The sequence below is a fragment of the Ambystoma mexicanum genome, chromosome 6q (assembly GCF_040938575.1).
Source record: "Ambystoma mexicanum isolate Mex_15411 chromosome 6q, UKY_AmexF1_1, whole genome shotgun sequence".
NCBI lineage: Eukaryota > Metazoa > Chordata > Amphibia > Caudata > Ambystomatidae > Ambystoma > Ambystoma mexicanum.
The window spans coordinates 76,986,216-77,008,530 of NC_090937.1; the positions used below are offsets into that span (position 1 = coordinate 76,986,216).

The 22,315-nt window shown below is 47.4% G+C and overlaps 1 protein-coding gene across 5 annotated transcripts in view; it reads right to left on the minus strand.

Moving 5' to 3' along the window:
* The window catches only part of CENPC (centromere protein C), a 1,963,500-nt gene that overhangs the window by 829,708 nt on the left and 1,111,477 nt on the right, over positions 1-22,315 (minus strand). For all 5 annotated transcript variants that reach the window (XM_069630493.1, XM_069630492.1, XM_069630490.1 and 2 more), the window contains one exon: positions 380-1,352. In XM_069630493.1, the coding sequence (XP_069486594.1) occupies positions 380-1,352 (973 nt within the window). The remainder of the gene's footprint in view (positions 1-379; positions 1,353-22,315) is intronic.

Genomic DNA, 22,315 nt, shown 5'->3' on the forward strand with positions numbered 1-22,315 from the left:
AGGGCCTCAACCCCCACGCAGGTGAAGCAGTTCTGCTCACGTCGAAGTGGAAAAGAGGACTGAAGTGTGGTGCCAGAGGGCGGAGTCAAGGGAGCACACGCCCCAGCGCGCAGTTAAAGGGGTAAAGAGCATTTTTCTAGTGAAAACGGTTCCGTTCTTGTCCCTAGCGAAGGACGGCCATGCAGTATGGAGGAAAGGTGTAGGAGGAATGGGGAGTAGGAGTAATATAGCTATATGATTAAAGCTGACCAAATTTAATAAAAAATGCAAGAAAAAATAGAATATGGCTGTGGGAGGTAAGCTGTTGTAGAGGAAGCACATTTAAACATCAATGACCAACAAGCTATCTGACCGATTTCAATTTCAGGAGAATACTCACAGTTGTTTCTGAACATATTCTTTGCGCGTTTCTTTTGGGGTGCCAACTCTCTGTGTGTCTTCAGAAGAAGGTAAACTGAGCAACTGTTCTTTCCAGGAGGATCTTGGATTAGTTTTTCCAAGTTTAACTGAGTGCAGATCATCTTCTGAAACGGCTGCAACATCTGGGAAAAATTCTTTCTGGCAAGATCCTTTGGCGTTGTCATTTGTGTTAGGTGCAATTGCCTCTTCTAACGTTTCTGCAACCTCTGGTACATGGAAGTCATCTGCGCTATTTGATTTGGAGTGATTTACAATTGAACAAGAAACTGACTGTTTGTTTTTACTTGTTTTAGCACCTTCAACAGTGATGCCTGGTGAATCATCTGCTTGCAAAAGAGACTCTGCAGGACTTTTTTTTTGTGATTGCTTTTTGAGATCTGTTTCCTTCTGAGCCATCTTTTTTGCAACAGGAGTTTTGGAATATGCTGCACCAAAACCTTCAAGTGATTCCTTGAAACTGGACAATCGTTGCTGTGCAAATGCGGGCAAGAGAGACTTTCGTAAAGCAGACACCCGAGACATACGTTTCTGAGGGACAGCAAAACAGTTGTTAGATTCAGAGTTTTCACAATCTTTAAAATGTACTTCAGATTTTTCATCCAGGATGGTAAATTTCTTTTTACAAACTTTAAGTATCGATTTCTTTCTTTTTTCAGGACTTGATTTCCCCTCATTACTTTCTGTAACCTGGTCAATTTTACGTTTCTTAACTTGACATTTCAAATCAGAAGGAGTTTGCCTTTCTAAATTTATATCAAGGGAAACCAAAGGCTCATTTACATTTTCTTTAGAGTTATTCGCTACTGCTAGTTTGTTAGTTCCTTCTGCACACAGAGTAGGGCCATTCGTTTTTACTTTGATTGTTTTAATAGGCCGAATTAATTGTTTTTTCTTTTTATTGGAGATGTTACATTTTTTCTCATTCTTTTCTCCTGCACACAAAAGAAAATGATTATTGAGAAAAACAGTTTAACATATATTGATGATCACAAGTAGAGCTTCATAAATCACACATTATTGACAGTATTGTCAATACCAGCATGGAAATGTCATTGCAACCACATTGTCACTGCATACAGCTAATCTGTGTTTTTTCTATAAATCGGTTTTTAGTTTTCCATGGGTTTACAATGGAGGTGAACACACCCAATATAATCAAAGGAATAAGTTACTTATCAATAAACTCTGAGCTGGGGGCAATTACTGTGATAAGTAACTTGTTCCTTATCCAGCATTGTATCCATCATAGATTCACGCTCTGTTTAAATAGATTAAAAAGCAGTAAACACACAATACCAATAACGGGCAGAGGTAAAGCTCAACTGAAGAAAAGACCCCAGAAAACACTCACCTCACCCAAACAGGTTGTGTGCACTCCTCCGGCCCCATCGATGCAGTAAACACTGGTGAATGCACCAATCTCCAGCAGGCTGCCCTGCAAATGTCCAGCAGGGAAACACTGGAGAAGAAAGATGTGGTAGCAGACACAGCCCTTGTGGAATGGGCCATAGGCCTGCCTGTAAGTGGCCTGTTAGCCAGCTAGTGACAGCAGAAAATGCAGGAAGTCAACAAGCAATGGAGGGTTTGGAATGAGCATTGCCAATACTATCCGGACCAAACGCCACAAACAGGTGTGAAGACTTGCAAAAGTCTCTAGTGTGGGAAACACAGAAATTCTTGGCTAATACCACGTCCAAGGAGTGCAACAAGCATTCTGCCTGAGAAGCAGTAGAGACACAAAAGACCAGTAGCTCCAACGGTTCGTTGAGGTGGAAAGAATACGGAAGAAGCAAGTTACTTACCCGTAACTCTTTTTTCTAGCATTGGTTTTTATTCATGCATTCAATTTCTTTCAATATTTCCCGCCAGGCTTGGAATTCTCGGTAACATGAAACCAGTTTATCCTAAAACTGCTTGTCACTTTAGTGTCTTTTAGAGTAATTTCGGGTCTTACTAGAATATATTAGACAGGTACCCTTAGCTCTGCCTCTGTTGGCCACCTCAAGATTTGGCAGCACACATAATGTGGCAGTATGAGCCAATAAGGGAGAGGGGAAGTAGGGAGGGCCGCATGTGAATCCATGAATGATACTAATCCTGGAGAACAGGGGTTTACAGGTAACTTGCACCTTCTCCAGCATTGGATCTTTCATGGATTCACAGGCTTTTGAAAAAGAATACATATACACAACCAAACAGGCGGAGGAACAGCTCAACAGAAGGAATAAACTCACCTCTGCAACACTCGCATCATGCAAACAGGTTGTGAAGCACTGCCTAGCTGACTCTTTAATGGAATCACCATTGGTGCAGTAGAACCATGTGAAGGTATGAAAAGATCTCCACATGGCTGCCCTGCAGTTTTCAAGCAGGAGACCACTGGACTGGAAGGCCGTAGTAGAAGCCACGGTTCTCTGAAGTGTGCTTTTGGTCTTCCTGGCAGAGGCCTGCTGGCCAGACAACGGCAGAGGGGCATGCACGCTGACAGCCATATTGCAAATAAAGACTTGAAGAAGGCAGAGCAATTGACAACAGGTCCAAAAGCAACAAAACATTTAGAAGACATTTGGAGCTCTTTGTACAAGCCACAAAGAACTTGAGGGCTCAGGCGACATCTAGAGAGTGTTGGTATCGCTCTGCTTGAAATGGAGAGCCAAAGAACACTGGTAGAATGAAGGGCTCATTAGCCTGGAATGTAGAAAGAACCTTTGGTATGAAGGAAGGAACAAGTTAATGACCTGCAACTCTTGTTCTCCAGCATGGATCTTGCATGCATTCACATGCTCATGAATATTGCCCATCGTCAGGCTGGGAATCTTATGTAAAATTAAAGCAGTTTAGATTTAAGCTAAAAACTGCTCGTCTCCTCTATGGCCTATCAGTGTCACTTTGGGTCAGACTGCCCTAACTAATGAATCTCGTCCTCCTAAGCCCCACCCCTGTTGGCCATCTTCAGATTTGGTGGCGCACATAAAGTGGCAGTATGGACCAAGAAGAGCCAGAGAGGGGAAGGAGGAGGGTTTGCATGTGAATCCATGCTAGACCCATGCTCATGAATACGATTACAGAGCAGTACATATGCACAACCACAGGAGGTGGCAAGGCTCACAGAAACAATACCTTACCATGGAACAGACTCAACTAAAACCTAAAAAAAACCTGGTTGTGCAGTATTGCTTGGCTGACCCGTGCCTCCTCCCTGGAATCCATTGACGCAGAAGAAACTTGTGAAGGTGTGGGTGTATGATATTATATGTCATTTATAATGCGCCTATACACAAGTGTTTTGAGGCGTGACGAGGCAAGGGGGGTGGGGGAGACAGAGGGAAGACAGAGACAAAGATCCTACTAGACCAGGTGACATTGAGATTGTGCAAGTGCAGGGGAGGGGGTAAAGGGAAAAGTGCAAGGGGAGGGGGCAGTGCAGTACATAGGATAACAGTAAAATAAATAAAACCAAAAAATACAATAAATAAGAAGTACAGCCGGGTGGGGACAAGTGCCGGGGTAAGTGCAGACATCAGGTGCTGGTGGGGGGCTGTAGGGATACAGAGAACAGCCTCTGAGTGCAGGTGTGCAACTGGCAGGGAGGGGAACTGGGCCAGAGAACAGATGATAGTCAGGTGACCAGTGCAGTTTCAGACGGAGTTCAGCAGGGGAGAGGAGGAGAGAAAGCAGAAGCAAAGAGGGAGGTCTTGAAGTGCTTCCGGAACCGGGGATGGTTCTCCTCAAGTTCCAGTGAGGCAGGGAGGCCGTTCCAGAGGGAGGTCCCAGCCGAGGAAAGAGATCTACCAGCAGCTCGTTGCTTGGAGAAACGACTAACCCTGAGGGAGTTGGAGGCGGATGAGCGAAAATATTTAGGAAGAGAGAGTTGAAGGTCTTGAGGCCCCAGGCCCCAGAAGGCCTTGTGCACAATGAAGAGGGCTTTAAACTTAATCCTCGCAGCCACTGGGAGCCAGTGCAGAGATTTCAGTCCTGGAGAGATACGATCCCTGGGCTTGAGGCCAAACACAAGTCTTGCAGTCCTGTTTTGGCGGAGTGTAGATACAGGCAGATTTAGACAGAGGCTGTTGCAGTAGTCCAACTTAGAGAGAACCAGAGCTCTGGAGACAGTGAGCTTCTGGGGGAAGGAGAGGAAAGGAAGAATACCTCTGAGGAGGTGCAGCTGGTAGTGGGACTCCTTAGAGACGTCAGAGATTTCAGGAGAGAAGGAGAGTGTGGAGTCGAAGATGACCCCGAGGATTTTAGCCTCACAGGTGGGAGCAGGAGGAGGGCCAAGAGAGACTGGCCAGAAAGGGACAGGAAAGGAGGGAGCAGGGGTGCCGATGAGGAGAATCTGAGTCTTACTGGCATTAAGGCAGAGATCATTGGCTGCACACCACTCATGGATAGCAGACCGACAATCAGATGAGAGAAGGAGAAGAGGTGGCTGAAGGTAGCCTGAAAATGAGTTGAGTGTCATCCGCATAGCACTGAATGTTGGGGCAGAGAGTGGCAATGCGCTGGGCAAGAAGTGCCAGGTATTGGTTGAACTGCCCGGGAGAGGTTACACCCCTGGGGAACACCACAGGTAGAGATAGAGATAGAGATAGAGGAGAGGAAGGATCCAAGTTGGACCTGGGAGGGTCGATCAAAGAGGAAAGAAATCAGCCACGCCAGGGCCTGATCATGGTTGACGGTGTCAAAGGCAGAAAAGAGATCAAGTAAGATTAGAACACAGCGGGTGTTGGAATCGAGGTTTGAGAGCAGATCTTCAAGGATGTTTAGGAGAGCAGTGTCCATGCTTCTGGCAGCTATGAAGCCAGACTGATGATCATGGAGACAACCAACAGATTCAGAATGGAGATTAAGCTGGGAGAGGGCCAGCTTTTCCAGGAGTTTAGCCAGGAAAGGAGTGATGGAGATTGGGCGATAGTTAGCTGGGCAGGACAGGTCGGCAGAGGGTTTCTTAAGAAGAGGGTGCACGAGGGAGTGCTTCAGGGGGGAAGGGAAAACTCAGGTGGCAAAGGAGTGGTTGCAGAAGTCGGCCAAAGCAGGAGCCAGGGTGTCAATGTGGTCCTTGATGGTTTTAGAGGAACAGGGGAGAACCTGTTTTAACGAGAATTTCATAGATCAGACTGGTCTAGAAACCTAGTGAGGGGGGAAAAGGTGAAAGGCAGAGAAGGGGTGGCCACAGAAGGGCCTTGGAAGAGAGGGGAGTAGTGGGGGATGGGGAGAGGAAGAGAGGAAGAGAGAGAGGACAGGATGTCCTGAGTTTTAGAGATGAAATGGGAAGCCGGGGCCTGGGAGGGGACAGGAGAGGTGGAGACTGCAGAGACGCGGGCTTGGATGTGGGCTCTCTTTTTGATGCAGACAGAGAACCGGTATTGCCTTTGGAGCAGTGTTAGGGAGAATTCTCATTCTATGGCTAATTTCCCTTACCTACTGAGTCCCCCAGCAGCTTTGCTGGATTTGAAGGGTTTGTTTCTTTTCTCCTGCTAAGAGTGAGACTCTTATTCCCACTCTTAGGCATTTTTGCTATGTGTGTTCTTGGCTATTTTTGTGTTTAATATCTATAGGGTTTTTCTCACCCCCATAGGAACCATCTTTATTCACATGTTACACAGCACCCTCCGTGCAGTGACACAGGGGTGTCGTAGCGATCTCCAAACATAGACTCCATACCCTGGGACTGACTACTGTCTCCCAGGGCATGTTAAGTCGCAATTGACTTTACTAGTCAATTGTTATGAACTAAACCAGTACAACCCATCTTACTATAGAGGTACTGGAAAGGGTTAATAGTTTTCCCCCTATGTTAATTTTCGAGAGGGTTCCGTACAGTCCCTCTCCCTAAAGTTTCTGGCTGGTGGCAGTGGTTACTACCATAAATATTCAACCGCAAATATTTCCCTATGAGATTTTCCCATTGTTCAAGGCTACCACTTTTTCTGACAGCCTCTAACATACCGCCGGTTTATTTTTATATTAACTTTACTCCGGTAGGTTTTATTTGCCAGAACTTTAATATAAATCATTAATTAAATTAATAAATCTTGTGTCTTTCTCTAAACTCCTAACCCAGGTTGGGGATTCTTTGTTCGTTCGTTTGGCGGGCTTCTGCCCAGAAGCCCTCCTTTCGGCACCACTGAGTTTGGGGTGCGTCCATTGTGTGGGAGGGGGAGTAGGACCCCTGGACAGAGTTGCCTCAGCAACCCATGTCGCACTCTATCCTGATAGGCCGGAGGGTCTCCCGCCAAAGATGACCACTCCACCTTGTGAGTGACAGATAGGCTGTATGAATGGGGCTCTTTTTGCATAAAAGAAGGGTCCTGAGGACTGGAAGAGCAAGACGTCGCCACTGGAACTAAGAAGCCGAAGAGGCGAGAAGCCAAAGACACCTGCAACAACCGAACCACCGGTGAAGCCATGCTGCCATCGTCTCACCACTTTTCTCCACAAGACGAGAGAAGATCTTCATCTGCAAGAGCCTGCTTCCCTTGAGCTGGTGGAGCCAACCAGTTTGCCAATCGCCTTCCCGGACCTGCCTTGGTCGAATCGCCACTACCCTGTACTCGGAGGGCGGATAGCCAGGCACCCATCCACCCAGACCGCGATTTAAAGGAGCAGACCTTTTATTCGTCGGGCAGCACCGCAGCTGGTTTCATCCCCTTGGTAGTGCAGTAACTCGAACCTTCCTCCACGACGAGCGCATCTCTTCCTCTGCTGGATCACCCAAACTGCAGGAACTACAAGTAACAACCGCCACCGCAGGAGCCACTTCTCCATTTAAAGGTACATTATTCCGCCAGGCCGCCCTTTCTTCGAGGTAGTACTAAAGGTGTTTTAAATCCTTTACCTACCTGTTGGGTTGGCCGCCCATCTCTCTGAAACATTGTCTTTCGCTTTCTGCATCCACCTTTTCAAAATCGTTAACCAAAGACTTGACTGCAGCTACAAGAACATTTTGCTCTGGGGCCCTTGCCCTGTACCAGTGACTCTGGCACAGGCCTACTGACTCTGGCTACATATGTTAGAACTGCCTTCTTTAGATTGATTCTCAACTAGAACTGTGTGGTGCACCACCTTCTTTAAACTACCTTTTCCTTCCCATTACTAAACCTTGTGAAATGCCATTTTGCTCAGTTTTCATTTACGTATATATTATACTGATGCACTGCCTTGCTTAAAACTGGTTCACAAACTTATGGGAAGTGTTGCTTGGGTATACAAGAAGCTATTTCTAGATAACCTGTGTTTTCCGTCCCTTGTGAGAAATTGCAGAGTACTCCTTGTGTGTAGTTTTCACTGTGCCTTTTTGCTCAGTTTTCACTCTGGTTCACTTGGTCTACAATTTAAATAGGGAGTGTGTTTATTTTTGTTTGATTTATATTTAACTTGCTTGAGAAGTGTGATAAATGCGTTTTATTAAAAGTGTATAAAATAAATGAACAAGTTACTTCTTACCTTGTAACGTTCTTTCGACGGGATGTTCCTCTGACGTATTCCTCATCTTAGATATCTCCTTCCAGCTCTGCTGGCCTCGGAAAATTTTTTCTCTCTAGAGGGCGCTGCGCGTCGACGTCCTCCGAGTCGATGTCCCTCGACAGCCGCCGTATCGACGTCGACGTCATCCTGCCTATAAAGGCTGCGCGCAGCGTCCGTTGCTCAGTTCCGTTTTGTAGCCCACAATAATACTTTCTGGACTAAACTAATCACCCTGAAGGATCGTAAGCTGCAACAACAAGGGAAGTAGAACTGCGGGGATGGATAGGAGGGTCGATGAGGAATACGTCGGGGGAACATCCCGTCGAAAGAACGTTACAAGGTAAGAAGTAACTTGTTCTTCGAAGGGATTGTGTCCTCCGACATATTCCTCATCTTAGATAGGCTCCCATAGCAGTATTCTATTATCGGAGGAGGGAGTACTGACTTCACGCTGTCTTCTATTGATGAATAGAATGCAGTACAGCCCTTCCAAACCTAGTCTCTTGACTGGAGGAGGAATCCAAATTGTAAAAACGTGTAAAGGTATGGACAGACGACCATGTAGCGGCCGCACATATGTCTTTAACCGGCACGCCTCTTTTGAGGGCCGATGAAGCTGCAATACCTCTGGTCGAATGATACCTAAGGTTTTGAGGGGGCTCTTTCCCTGCCAGTTTATAACATTCCAGAATGGCTAGAATGAGCCATCTGGAAAAGGTCTGCTTAGTTATTGGTAACCTCAGCTTGTGACCTGCGTAACCTACAAACAGATGGTCTGCATGTCTTATCCTGGCTGATGTAAAAACTTAAAGCCCTCCTAGGGTCTAGCCTGTGAAACCTCTCTTCCTCTTTCCCCGGGTGAGGAGGAGGATAGAAAGATGGTAGGGTAATCTTCTGAGTGATATGGAATTCAGAAACCACTTTTGGGAGGAAATTAGGCTTCACTTGCAGGACAACTTTGTCTTTGTGAAATATTGTGTGAGGGGGTTAACAAGAAAGAGCTTGTAATTCGCTCACCCTTCCAGCAGATGTAAGTGCTATTAATAAAACAGTTTTAAGGGTAAGGAATCTTAACGAACAAGAATGGAGAGGTTCGAAAGGTGTACCCATCAGGAAAGTTAGTACTAAGTTTAAATCCCATAGGGGAACTTGGAATGGTCTTGGGGGATAAACATTGGTTAACCCCTTTAGAAACTGTATTACCAAGGGTAATTTGAAATAGGATGGCTCTTCCGCAGTACGCTTAAAGATGGATAGCGCTGCGAGATAGCCCTTAATGGTGCCAACTTGAAGGCCTGAATTTGCCAAATATAGTAGGAAGGACAAAACCATTGGTGTACCACATGAAAAAGGGTCGATATTCTGTTCTCTACACCAGCTGCAAAATCTGTTCCAACGGCAGCGGTATAAAGACTTTGTTGCTGGCCTCCTTGCCGAAAGCAACACCTCCATAACATCATCAGGGAGGTCCCAATCCTTGTACCTCAGCCTTTCAGAAGCCAAGCGTGAAGGTTGAGGGTTTTGATGTCTGGATGGAGAACCTGACCTCCCTTCTGTGAGAGTAGGTTCTCTCTGAGTGGAAGTCGAATTGGAGGGCAGATGGACAAGTCTAGAAGGTCCGGGTACCACGTTCTCCTGGCCCAATCCGGGGCAATTAGGATCATGGTTCGTCGGAATCTTCTCAACCTCCTGATCATTTGAGGAATGACAGGGACCGGTGGGAACGCGTACAGAAGCGGAAACTCCCAGTCCACTATGAACGCGTCTCCCAGAGCTCCTCTCGGGGGACATTCCCTTGAGCAGAACAGGTCGCATTTCCTGTTTAGGCTGGTGGCGAACAGATCTACCTGAGGGGTTCCCCAAAGGGCGAAGATCTCTTGAAGGACTTCCTGAGCTAGCTCCCACTCGTGGGAGACTGTGTTCTGCCTGCTCAGAGCGTCCGCTGTCAAGTTCTTCTCTCCGGCTAGGTGAACTGCCGATAGAGAGATTCCTTCTTGGATTGCCCAAAACCAGAGCTGCATCGCCTCTCTGCACAGGGGTAGTGATCCTACGCCTCCTCTTTTGTTGAGGTAATGCATGGCCACCGTGTTGTTCGTCATTATCAGGACGTTCTTCCCTTGTACAGCTGGCAGGAACGCCTTCAGCGCAAGTCTGATGGCTCTCAGCTCTAACAGGTTGATGTGTAGTCTGGACTCTGATGGAGACCAACGACCGCTGATGGTCAAGTCGTTGGCGTGGGCTCCCAACCCCGTGAGTGAGGCATCCGTGACTACTGTTATCTCCGGCCAGGGTTGCCAAAACTGTTCTCCTTTCAGAATGTTCTCCTGACAGGCCCACCCCTGAAGGTCTTGAGCCACCCTGCCGGGAACCTGAAGAAGATCTGTCATTCTCCCTGAGAATTGTGACCACTGAGTCCTCAGTGCCCACTGGAGGGATCTCATTCTCAGGCGAGCCTCTGGCACTAGGAAAATGCAGGATGCCATGAGGCCTAGCAACCTCAAAATGTCGAAGGCTGGGAGACGTTGGGCATGTTGGAACTTGGTAACCATCTGTAGAATATCTTGAGCCCTCACCTCTGGTGGCGAGGCTTTTCCCAGGGAAGTGTCCAGGATCGCTCCTATGAACTGGAGTCTCTGCGATGGTATCATTTATGTCTTCTTTAAACTGAGGGAGAAGCCCAGTCTGTGAAGGAAGTGGCACACGTGATTTAGCTGGATCTGAGCTTGTTCCGGAGAAACAGCCCTGATCAACCAATCGTCCAGGTAGGGGTAGACGTGAATCCCTTCCCTACTTAGACTTGCAGCCACTACCGACATTAACTTGGTGAAGACCCTCGGGGCGGAGGTCAGCCCAAATGGCAGCACTCGAAATTGATAGTGAGAGTTGCCAATTGCGAACCTCAGGTATTTCCTGTGTTTGAGATGGATAGGCACATGGAAATAAGCGTCCTGAAGGTCCAGAGATACCAACCAGTCCTGGAACTGAAGGCCTGGAGGATCTGAGAAAGAGTGACCATCTTGAATTTGTCTTTTCTGAGGAATTTGTTAAATTCTCGCAAGTCCAAGATGGGTCTCAGTCCTCTGTCTTTCTTTGGAATGAGAAAGTATGGGGAGTACCAGCCCTTATTCCTCTCCGCTACAGGTACCGGTTCTATGGCACCTTTCTCTAGCAGGTCCAAAATTTCCTGCAAGAGGAGCGGATCTGGAGCTTTCTGAGATCTGATCCCCGGTGGATGACTCTGAGGTATACGTAGGAAAGGCAGGCAGTAACCTTGGGCAACTGTTTCCAATGCCCAAGCATCTGACGTGATAGCCTGCCATACCGCCAGATGTTGAGTCAACCTGCCTCCTACAGGTGTCCTGTGAGGGAAGTCCTCAGAGTGGTTTTGGGGCGGCTGATGCAGATGCCGATGGTAAAGAGGCACCTGCTGTTGCTGCGGCTTTTGAATATCTACCCCGTCCACCTCGGGTAGTTCTTCTTTGTCCCCTTTGAGCCGGTCGTCCTCTACCTCTTTCGAATGCGGAGTAGAAGCGAAAGGACTTGCCTCTCGCAGAGGTTCCTGTGGGACGAAAAGGAGTCTGACGGATTGCAGCTCCTAGGGATTTTGCTGCTGCTTTTGAAGTTTGCAGTTTCTCTAAACTGTCATCCGCCTTTTTCCCCGAACAAAGAAGAGCCATCGAATGGCATGTTCAAGAGCCTGGCTTGCACATCTGGGGCAAAACCAGACTTTCTCAATCAAGCGAATCTCCTGGTTGATGTACTTGCCGCCATTGCTCGGCTGATACGGTCAGCCGAATCAATGCCCGTCTGGAGGGATTCGCACATAGCGTCTTTACCGTCCTGTATAATATTCAGGAACGCATCCCTTTCTTCTCCCTCCGGGATGCAGTCAGCCGCTGTAGAAGCACACTCCCAAAGTGTATGGCTGAACCTAGCAAGGGTGCAAGTAGCATTAACAGATTTTAACGCCATGCTACATGCTGAAAAGACTTTCTTTGCCATAGCATCATATTTTTTATCGTCCCTGTCCTGTGGGACGGTAGGATAAGCCGTCTTGACATCGGTAGAGGATGCTGCCTGTACCACCAGACTTTCTGGGGATGGGTGTTTAGACAAAAACTCCGGGTCTGTAGAAGATACCCTGTACTTTGTAGACAGTTTTTTATTTACTGCTGGTACTACATCTGGGGTTTCCCAGTTTGTCATGATCTTCCTCTGAAGAGCTTTATGAAAAGGCACCACAGGATCCTCCTGTGGGCCTTTGTCAAGAATATCTGTGAGGTCATCTTGTTGGAAAGATTGTGAAGGTGCAGACCACCCCATGAACTCTGTGATTCTGGCCATTAAGGCTCTATAGGGGATTTCAGCATGCTCCCCCGGGTCTGGCCTAGCAAACTCCACCTCAGGGGAAGTGTCTAACCCACTTGCCTCATGTAAGGAATCATGAAGATCCTTTAACCTGCGTTCTTCAGAGGAAAATTCCTCTCTAATTGGGGTTACAGGTCCCTGCAACTCAAATGTGTCTTCCTGTTCAAACAATTCACCCTCTTCCAAAATTGAGGACATAGTTCTCAATTGTTCTGAACTCATAAAAGGAGTAAATCCCATTTCCAAGGCAGAGGGTGCCAAACTTGTCATTATCGGTCTCGAAAACGTCGATGTCGTCGACGCCGACGTCGAAGGCTTCGAGCGTGGCGTCGAAAACAAAGGCGGAGGCCTCGATGACCTCGACAGAACTGGAATTCTGCTCGTCAATCTCGACGCCATCGACGTCGAGGACCTGGGGATAGTCACTGGGTGTGTCGTAACCGTGACTTTTCTTGCCGTCGACGCCGGTGTCGAAGCTGGCGTCGAGTCGACAGACCCGTGTGTCGAAGGTCCCTTCGATAACGGCGTCAAAGACATCGACCTCGGCGTCGACAGAAACCTCGTCGAGGGAACCTTCGAGGAAGGTTTGGAGGTCATAGTCCTACTCGAGGGTTCGAGACACGCTCGAGAGGTTACCTTCGCCGGGTACTGCGACTCACGGCGTTTTTGACCTTTGGGTCTTTCGACCAGAGCATTGCTCTCGGCAGTCTTCGAGGGGGTCGAGGCCGCTTTCTCGAAGACGCTCATCATATTTTTGCGGAATTCCTCCCATTCAGCCCGGGAACTATGTTTCGTGGGGCAAGGGATCGATTTTGGCGAAACATAGGAAGAGGAATACGGTGAAGGAGATCTTCGACGTCTCCTCTTCGAGTGCTTCGATCTCGAGGAGTGATGAGACCCACTCCGAGACCTGGAGCGCGAATGGTGACGAGGAGACGAGTGTCTCGACTTCGTCGACGAAGAAGAAGCTTTAAAAGTCTTACCTTTCTCCAGCTTCCCCCTATGCTCCTTCAGGGCCTTAGCTGTCATGGACATACAGTCCTCGCATTCCGAACAATGGTGTTCAGCTCCCAAACACCACAGACAAACTCTGTGAGGGTCAGTCAACGACATCTTTTTCCCACAATCTCGGCATTTTTTGAAGCCGGATCGAGGAGTTGTCGGTTCCGACGAGGAAGCCATCGAGTACGGATCGAATGACTCGAGGTAAATAGGATTAATCTGACTAAGAACTGAGCAACGGTATTCCGAGGCACTGAGTAAGCGTGGAAAAACGGAACTGAGCAACGGACGCTGCGCGCGGCCTTTATAGGCAGGATGACGTCGATACGGCGGCTGTCGAGGGACATCGACTCGGAGGACGTCGACGCGCAGCGCCCTCTAGAGAGAGAAAATGTTCCGAGGCCAGCAGAGCTGGAAGGAGATATCTAAGATGAGGAATACGTCGGAGGACATAATCCCTTCGGAATATATATACTTTTTAATACCAAGCTTTGGTCAGTGTTTCCTTGTGCCATAGTACAGTAAGCCTATTGTGTAAACCCTGAATACTGCTCATCTCCCTCTTGAGATAAGTCTGACTGCTTAGCCACAGCTACCAAGTAAATCTTTGTGGTACAGACTGATACCAAAGGGGATTTATTGCTCTCACCTGTAGTCTTAATCTTCTGTAGTGCTCCCTAAGGGAACTGCACAGGATTTTGCCTAACAAGCAGGCGGCATGCCAGTGTATCAGAGGATGTACAGGGAAGCATGCCATTTCCACTCAGCCACCCTGCCCGTGCGTTTCAGGGTAACAAGGTCTGAGTCATACCAGGAGTTGCACTTGGCTTTGGGCTTCAGGCGGATCCTCATGACAGCGGCAAGAACATCAAGAGTATCGGATATAGAAGAGTGGAGCATAGAGAGGGCTGTGTCAGGGTGTGAGTCAGCCAAAGGGGGAGAGAAAGTGGCGGCAAACACCTCAACTGATACACGCTTCATGGGTCACATAACCGAGAAGGTAGGTGGCAGTGCTGGGGTTGGCTTAGCCTGAGGGGTGGAGAGAGTGAGCTGGGAGGAAAGGAGAAAGTGATCACTCCAGGAGAGAGGAGTGGTGAGAGGGATAGAAAGGGAAAGGTCTAAAGAGATCCGAACATCCAGAGTTGTCTTGCAGACTGAGTCGGTCCAAGCAGGATTGGCCAGCTCCTTGCAGAGGGTAGACCCAGAGGTCGAGCAGAGGAACACCAGAAAAAAATGCTGTAGTAGCTGCGGTGGCTCTGGTGGAATGGGGTCTCGGCCAGCCTGGAAGAGGCCTGTTGGCTTGACGATGGTAATGCATAACACAGCCATAGAGCCACCTGGATATGGAAGCCTTACACAGGCCTTCCAATGTCCCACAGGTCCAAAATTGACAAAACTTTGAGAAGTTGTTAGAAAGTCCTTTAATATGCAACATAGAACCTCTGGGAACATGCCACATTCAGCGAATGCAGTGCCCTTACATCCAGCAGAGAAGGGTTCACAATGAAAACTGACTGTACCTTTGGCATAAAGGAGGGATGAGTTCGCAGAACCACCTTACCTGAGTGGAACGACAAATATGGAGGTTTACAGGAGAGCGCCAGTATTTCCCTGACCCGCCTGGCCGAGGTGATTGCTACCAGGAAGGCGGTCTTCCAAGACAGGAACTTCAAAGGGGTTTGATGTATTGGTACAAAACGGTGGCCCCATCAGTCTGGACAGTACCACTTTAGCTTTCACGCCGTGGCAGCGGCCATCAACAGAGGAAGCGTTGTGAAGAGGCCCTTCAGAAACTCTAATGAGCCTGTGTAACCACAGGGGCAGCTTGCCCGGAGACAAGGTGTAAAGGGATATGGTGGCCAGGTGGACCTTGAAAGAAGTGTTCGCAAGTCCAGCCTTGGCTAACGAAAGTAGTAGTTATGGGAGAAGCTGCGGTGAGGTCACACGCAGCAGAGAAATCTTCTGTGGCCAGCACCACACTGTAAAGCATTTCCACAAGTTCTTGAAGCAAGCAAGCATAGAGGGGACCTCGCGCTTTGCTAAAATCATCTTGCATTCCAAAAGCAGCGAGAAGTGCCCAAATTCTAGCTTGCCTCGGAACCCGTGCTGGTATGAGAACCTGAAGGGTTCGTCCCGCCCGGGTGTTTCGTTGGGAAGGAGTCGTCCTTATGGGGTGCGAAGGAAAAAAGCGTCCCTCCATTGGCCCTTGACTTTTGCCTGATGAAGTCCTTCAAGTCCTCTGGAGGTGACTTCTTGAAGATCTCCCTCCGCCTAGCTAGCCTGTTCTTCAGAGCATGCAGTGTAAGCGCGTTGCACGTGGCACGGCCCTCCCATCCATGGTAGGGGCCAAGGCAGAGGAGGTAAAGAGCATGGGGATCGGACGTAGGGAAGAGCACCGCGCAGACAGGACACCTACTGAAGTCGAAATGCGCCGTGGTGGAGCGTGGCACCAGACGACCGAGTACCTGAAGACAAAAAGACAGAAGTATCCAGGGAAGAGCGCGTGGTATTACATGGCCAGAGCCAAACCCAGGAGCGCTGGTGAAATTGGCCCATTACCGTCGATGCAGAAATGGGGACTGGGGAGTGGCGTCGGTGGGCAGCGTCAGGGGAGTGCATGCTCCCAGGGCCACGCCTCTGAATTTAAAGGGGAAAAGGGTTTTTTCTGGTGAAAAAGGTTCGGTCTTCCGTCAGAAGCAAGTGGTGTCCATGCAGTATGGAGCAAAGGGGACGGGACATAGGAGTACGAGGAGGGCGAGTTCCCAGAGACGTTTATTGGTGAAATGGGGCCAGATGTGACAGCCCACAAAGTCTCCCGTATTAAAAGCTACACAACTCCACCCCTTCAGTAAAACAACTAGGAGCGTGAACTCTATTAGATTGGAAAATAACATCTCCCAGGAACCCTGTCCTCCCTCAGCTTTCGATCGGACTTCTTAAAACCATTTGTCCCCGTGCCCATTCGATTATTATTTTACGAAACACTCCCGATCCCAGAATCCTTCTACGTTCAGCCCCAGATTATTGTTTATTGAATCCTCAAATCACAAGCAACTTACCCCTTTGAGAATCACACTAATCCATGTAAAGCTTCTTACTCTACCGACCCTATAGGACACCCAAAAACTCCTCTGACGTGAATAATTTTTTCAGACAGAACCTTAAACCTGTCATGTTCCAATCAGAGGGTCAGGCGAAGTCAGGCAATTGACTTAAATGACACACCCGACGGTCCTGCCCTTTCCCCAAAGGTGGAGCAGGAGGAAGCAATACGATCAAGGTGAGGAAGGAGAGTACAACAGACAGCACAGCGAGATGTCTACCAAGCAGCAGTTCAAAGGAAGGAGAAAGGCGGCAGGAAGCGAGAGGGTGGCGAGGAGAGAAGTGACCGCAAACAACTGCACAAGTGTCCTGCTGCAGATGTCAACGGTATACAGGGCACGCCTATGCAGATAAGGCAGAGGAGAGGAGATTTCTCCGCCCGTGGTACCGACCTTGACTCCACAGAAGTTGAAAGCCAAACGGTTCATCACAGCCCGTGAGTCGAAGGGAGGATCAATCAGCACCGTGCTGTCTTGAGTGAGAATTGCAGCATGGCTAAATTTGAAACAGAGCTAAAGACCTTTGATGAACTGTTACGTTTGTGAAGGGGAGACCAGCTGCAGGAGGAAAGCGGCACCGCGTTGGTGCCAACTCAAAAGAGACTTGTCAAACCCAATATTGAGAAACTACGGAAACCAGAAGGCCATAGGAGGGCTGCCCACAGAAGCAAAGTGGTCATACGTGAGGCTCGAGCAAAAGCCCTGTAAATCCGAAAGACTTTGATCCGCAAGTTGAATAAAAGTAAGGTAAGTGAATCCAACCTGGTGTATAAAAGAAATGGACGTCAATCCTGTAAACATTTAAACTGGATTTAAAGCAATAAAAGGCAATAGTGAACCCAAAGAAGGGAGAATCCGGGATGAAGCTAAAACTCAACAACAGTCTAGAGAGGTCCAAGCCAAGAGGAGGGAGACCAAGGGGTGAAGCCATCACCCAAGCGCTGGCAGTCGAGAGAGCTCCGAGACTGAGCGAGGGAGATCCAAAGTTGGATGAGAAAGAGCTACAAAGTATTACAATTGAGAAGGGTCAGCCCAGAAGAGGGGATCCCAAGTGTGAAGCCCTCACCCCAGTTGAACTGTGAACCGCTATCAAGTAATATTGAGCAAGGATCAGCCCAGAAGAGGGGGACACAGGGGTGAAACCATCACCCGTATTGAGTTTTGGAATCAAACTTCCATTTGGTAAAGGAACTTTTGTTTTATTGTTTGAACACTTCAGGCCCAAAGGCAAGAGACTTTCTAAAGAAATGAGACTTGGCCATCGACATCTTGAGAACTAACATTGGAATTGTTATCTTGTGCTGGTGCAGCCCAAGACCATTTAGCATTGTAACTGTCGTCTCGTGCTAGTGATGCCCGAGACCATACTGTACTCCAAGCTCCAACGTTACCCAGTGCTTAAAACCTGGACAAGGGAGACTCAAGCCACTGCAGCCATACCTATTATTTAAGAATATTTTTTCCTTTCTTTCTAAAAACTGAACTCAGCTGTCCACATCTTAGATTTAGGTTTAGATTTGTTTTTCCAAACCATATACCATCTTCAATGTTAAACAAACTCGCCTGAACTGTAATCACTTGTGTTTGTCTTACTTTTGGTCACCACATGTTTCTCACGTCGGACACCAGCTGAAACAGCTCGGAGGCCCTGGCGATCATGAAGTGGAAAGATCCCACCTTGTCCGGTGGTGAAACCCTATAAGGGGCATCCAAATGTGGTGATTTATCATCTGCTGGGACTATGTCCTTGTCCTCATCAGTACACGTGGCCAGGTCGGTCCCAGTACCCGTCTCTGGGTCCATTGGGCCCGGACGTAGTGAAGGAGGTTAAAATGGGGGAGTCAGATGACGCTTCCTCTTCTTAAGTGGAGGCTGAACAGGAGCCTGAGGCTCTTGCGGTGCCGGTGCCAATCTCTGCTGGATCTCTGACACCAAGGTTTGGAGAGTCGACAGAATGTCCATTGAAATGCCCCTCGGCTGATAAGGTAAGAATGAAAACTAGGCCCTGTGAGCCATCGTTGTCGTCATCGTCCTCACTGACCGTATGCACAGACTCTTGATCGTCGTCGTCCGTGTCAGAGACATCCATAGGTTGAACAGCGACCTGGGAGGACTGTTTTGTGGCCTCATTGCACCCCCCTTTTTTCCTCCTTGAGTGCTCTGAACCAGGACCTGGGCCGGCACCTTGCAGCCTTTCGGGAATGCCTCGGCGGTGGTTTCTCGTTGTGGGGGCAGGGATTCTTTCTGTGCTGTGGGAGCCACCTTTGTAGGATCAGCGCCAGAGGTTTCAGTAGTCGCAGTAGATGTCAACGAAGTGGCCGACAAGCTGTTTTTTGTCTGTGCCGGATGAGCCTGCTTGGGCTGTGCAGCATTCTTCTTCTCCAGTCCTTGTCTTATACGATTTCTCCCGTAGTTTAGCTGGGGTGGATGAATTCCTCTTTGACGAGGACCTCGACGGTAGGCTGGCTATGGAGGCGAAATGCACTGTTGATCGCAGCCTATCCAGCCTGGGACCCGCTGCAGCGGCCAACCCGGCGGACTCAGACTTGTGACTCTTGGCCTTATCTTGGACCCCTACGGATGAGGCGACCTGAAAGGACTTAGAAAAGCGCTCTTTGGACCGGCCGGTCCTGGGTAAAGCATGCCCCTGCTCGGTGCATGAGGTAAAGGCCTTCTTTGAGTTAAGCCATGCCACCAGCCTACTATGCCTGTCTTTCATTTTTTCTTGGAGAAACCAAGGCATATCTCGTACTCTACTTCCATGTGGTCTGGATGCAGGCAGTAGAGGCATTGTAGGTGCTTGTCTTCCACAAACGCAATCAGTAACCCGCATTTAAAGCCGGGCTTGAAGCGGGACCTTCCCTGCTTCTCCTCCATCAATGTCAGAGGGTGCGACGTAGGCCCAAGATGGCCTGCTAGAAACTTCAATGAATTTTCGCCCCTTGAGCGGCTCGGAACTTCACTGAAAACAGGTCCCCGTTGCGGGCACATTAGGAAAAAGAGCACATGGGCTCTTTGGAACAAAAATTACATTTTTCTTGTCTTAAAACTCAAGAAATCGTACAAAAAGCTTTGACAGCAACTCAAGGACTATCAACACTGAAGTGTGTGGTAAGAATCTGAAGATTGCTGCCAGAGGCGGGGCTTAGATAGATGACTGTCATTGGATGGGGGCAGTATGACCCAGAGGAAAGTGATTGGTTTAGAGAAGAAATACAGTTTTAAAGGAAAAGTGAAACAGTTTTTTCGTTTACCGAGGATTCCAACCCCGACGACAAGGAATATTCATGAACATGTGAATCCATGCCAGACCCCATGCTGGAAAATTTGGACTGCTGAGGCATATGATGTTTCAATAATATGAGTGTAGCTTGCAATGATGTGGTGGGGACTCAACTTACTTCTTCACTGTGGCGGTGATTGCACTGCCCCATCCTCTGCAGTTCTTTCTCTATGCAAGTGGAACTTATACTGCTGTGACCCACAATTTATCTCTTCCAAGTCTGGCAATCTTGCATGGTTGAAACTCTGTGTTCGTGTCGTATGCGAGGAAAGCATGTTTTACTTAAATCCATGGTATACCTTTACTATATTAGAAGTGGATTGCGCACTACTGAAGGCTATATTACACCTCTTTTATATGAGAGGAGCTTCTACTGCAGACATATTCATGATCTGTTCTCTGTCTGGAAATCTACTACCCTTGCTTCACACCTTGCACTGATCCCACTCCACCTGTTCTCTACGTGATTAAAGCGTGCATTAGGGTTGCCCTGATTATCCTTTTCTATTTGTGTGGAGGGAAGCCTGATCTGTTCCTTCTCAGGTTGACCTGCTATGTGTGAGCAAAGCGTTAACAAGCCTATGATGCTCTTGTACTCTTTCTTTAACTGCAAGGAAAACTTAGTGTTCATCTGTCCATTTGTGAGATGGTGTTTGAGCCACTGCACCATGCGCTTTATCTGTTAATTGTGAGAGAAACCTGCTTTTATGTCACAATGTCGAAAGCTGCCGCATGATAATGATTTCCATACAGTTTTACCTCTGCATACGTTGGCATGATGGCAGATACTTTTTACTCTCTTGCAAAGGAGAAAACATTTTTAACCATTTGAAATCACATTTACTCTCAAAGTTCAATAATATGGTGTAACATACTCCCACCACCTCAAATTCTTATCGGGAGCATTGGGCGGAGTCATGCACAGAGCAACCATTTTGATACAGTGGGGCGGCACCAACTCTGACAACAGCTACATTTAAGGAAACACAAAATACAAGGGTAACAAAATTGCAGGGTTTGGCTGGCCCTCCAATGACATTCGCCATAAAAGAACTAAAAGTAAGCATACACAAGGTAATCTTAGGGATACAACTGTGTGCCATGGGAGAATAGGATGACATCCTGGGCACTGAAACTGACGCAGCAAGGGGCCACAATAGATTTAGCGAACAGTTGCCTCTGTTAACAAAACAAAGAAATAATGCAGATCATACCCATGGCCGTAATAACGGCAACCACAATGAGTAATACCAACATGTTTACTTAAACAAACGGCATCATAGCAGAGTGGCAAGAGAGATTCCCAGATATATGGGCACAAAATAAACATGACTTCGGCAGGAAAATTACAGTGTATTATGACAGTTGAAGATGATACCCCAATGGATAAAACCAATTGGGATACCACAATTAGGGGAATAATTACAGCATTAAATGAAAGGAACGTCATTCTGTTTAACTATTGACTACAGAATTATACATTAATATTTACAACCAAGACTACAGTTGGTGAGCACCTTTCCAGAGATGATGGCGAAAATACATCCAGGGATAGAATTATTGGACATTTCAAACTGATTCTATTCACTGCCTTTAGAGCCACAATCAAGAGAAATGACAGCATTTGCAGTGGATGGGATGGTATTAGTGTGGAACAGAAAACCCCAAGGTCTTAGGGATAGACATACCATTTTTCAAGAAGCTATGAAGCGCATATTACAAAATATCAAATATCTAGTCAATGTCATGCAATATGTGGACAATGTAGTAGTACGCAGTGAGATGGCTGACCAACACGTGGGACACATGACAGAGGTGCGGAGAGCTCTACAAGGGGGGTGGGGGGATGCGAAATTTAAAATTGCCATAAGGCACAACTCTGTCAAGCAGAGGTGATGTTTTTAGGGGTCATGATTTCAGGACAAGTAAAAAGTATATGTCAAGATAGATTACAGGTCATAAACGCACTTCCTTTAAAACGAATCACACAGCCTTGCACATGGCAATAGGCATATTAAGATTTCCAAGAAATGTCACACCATTATTTGTGGTAGTGAAATTGTGGCTTTTTTGGTACAGCTGGTCCTATGGGCGACTACTTTATCCTTCCTATTAGTTTAAGTAATTGCAAAATCTTGTGTTCATTAATGTTTTCATCATCAATAGTCGCAGTTTTTCGGAGTTAACGGTATAAAGCCTAATCCGTTGAAAGTTAAATTGAAAATAGAAAAGACTCTGTCACTCTGCGCCAGATTTGTCAAACTTGGTTGGGTTTTATTATGTTGTAAGCCCTTGATAACACGTGTTTCGGCTCAGCAGAGCCTTTTTCAAATCTGGGCTAAAGAAACAAACTGTCTTGCACAATTCGAACTGTATCTCAACATATCTGCAATTCCCCAAAAGAGTACCCATATTATTGTTCCCCAAATACCCACCAGTTCAGGAAACAAAAGTATGTACATATTCACGATTCATGGTTAAATTGCATAAGTAAGTTGACAGAGATTAGGGATGGGTAATGGAGAGGATTGCATCAGTGGTAAAAAATGATAAAAATTCAATTCAAAAGTTCATTTCCAAACGAGAAGGGGAAATTGGGTAAGGGAGATAAAAAACAAAGACAAAGTATAAAATAAACAACAAAAATTGGAGAGAAAAAACAAAATACATTTTG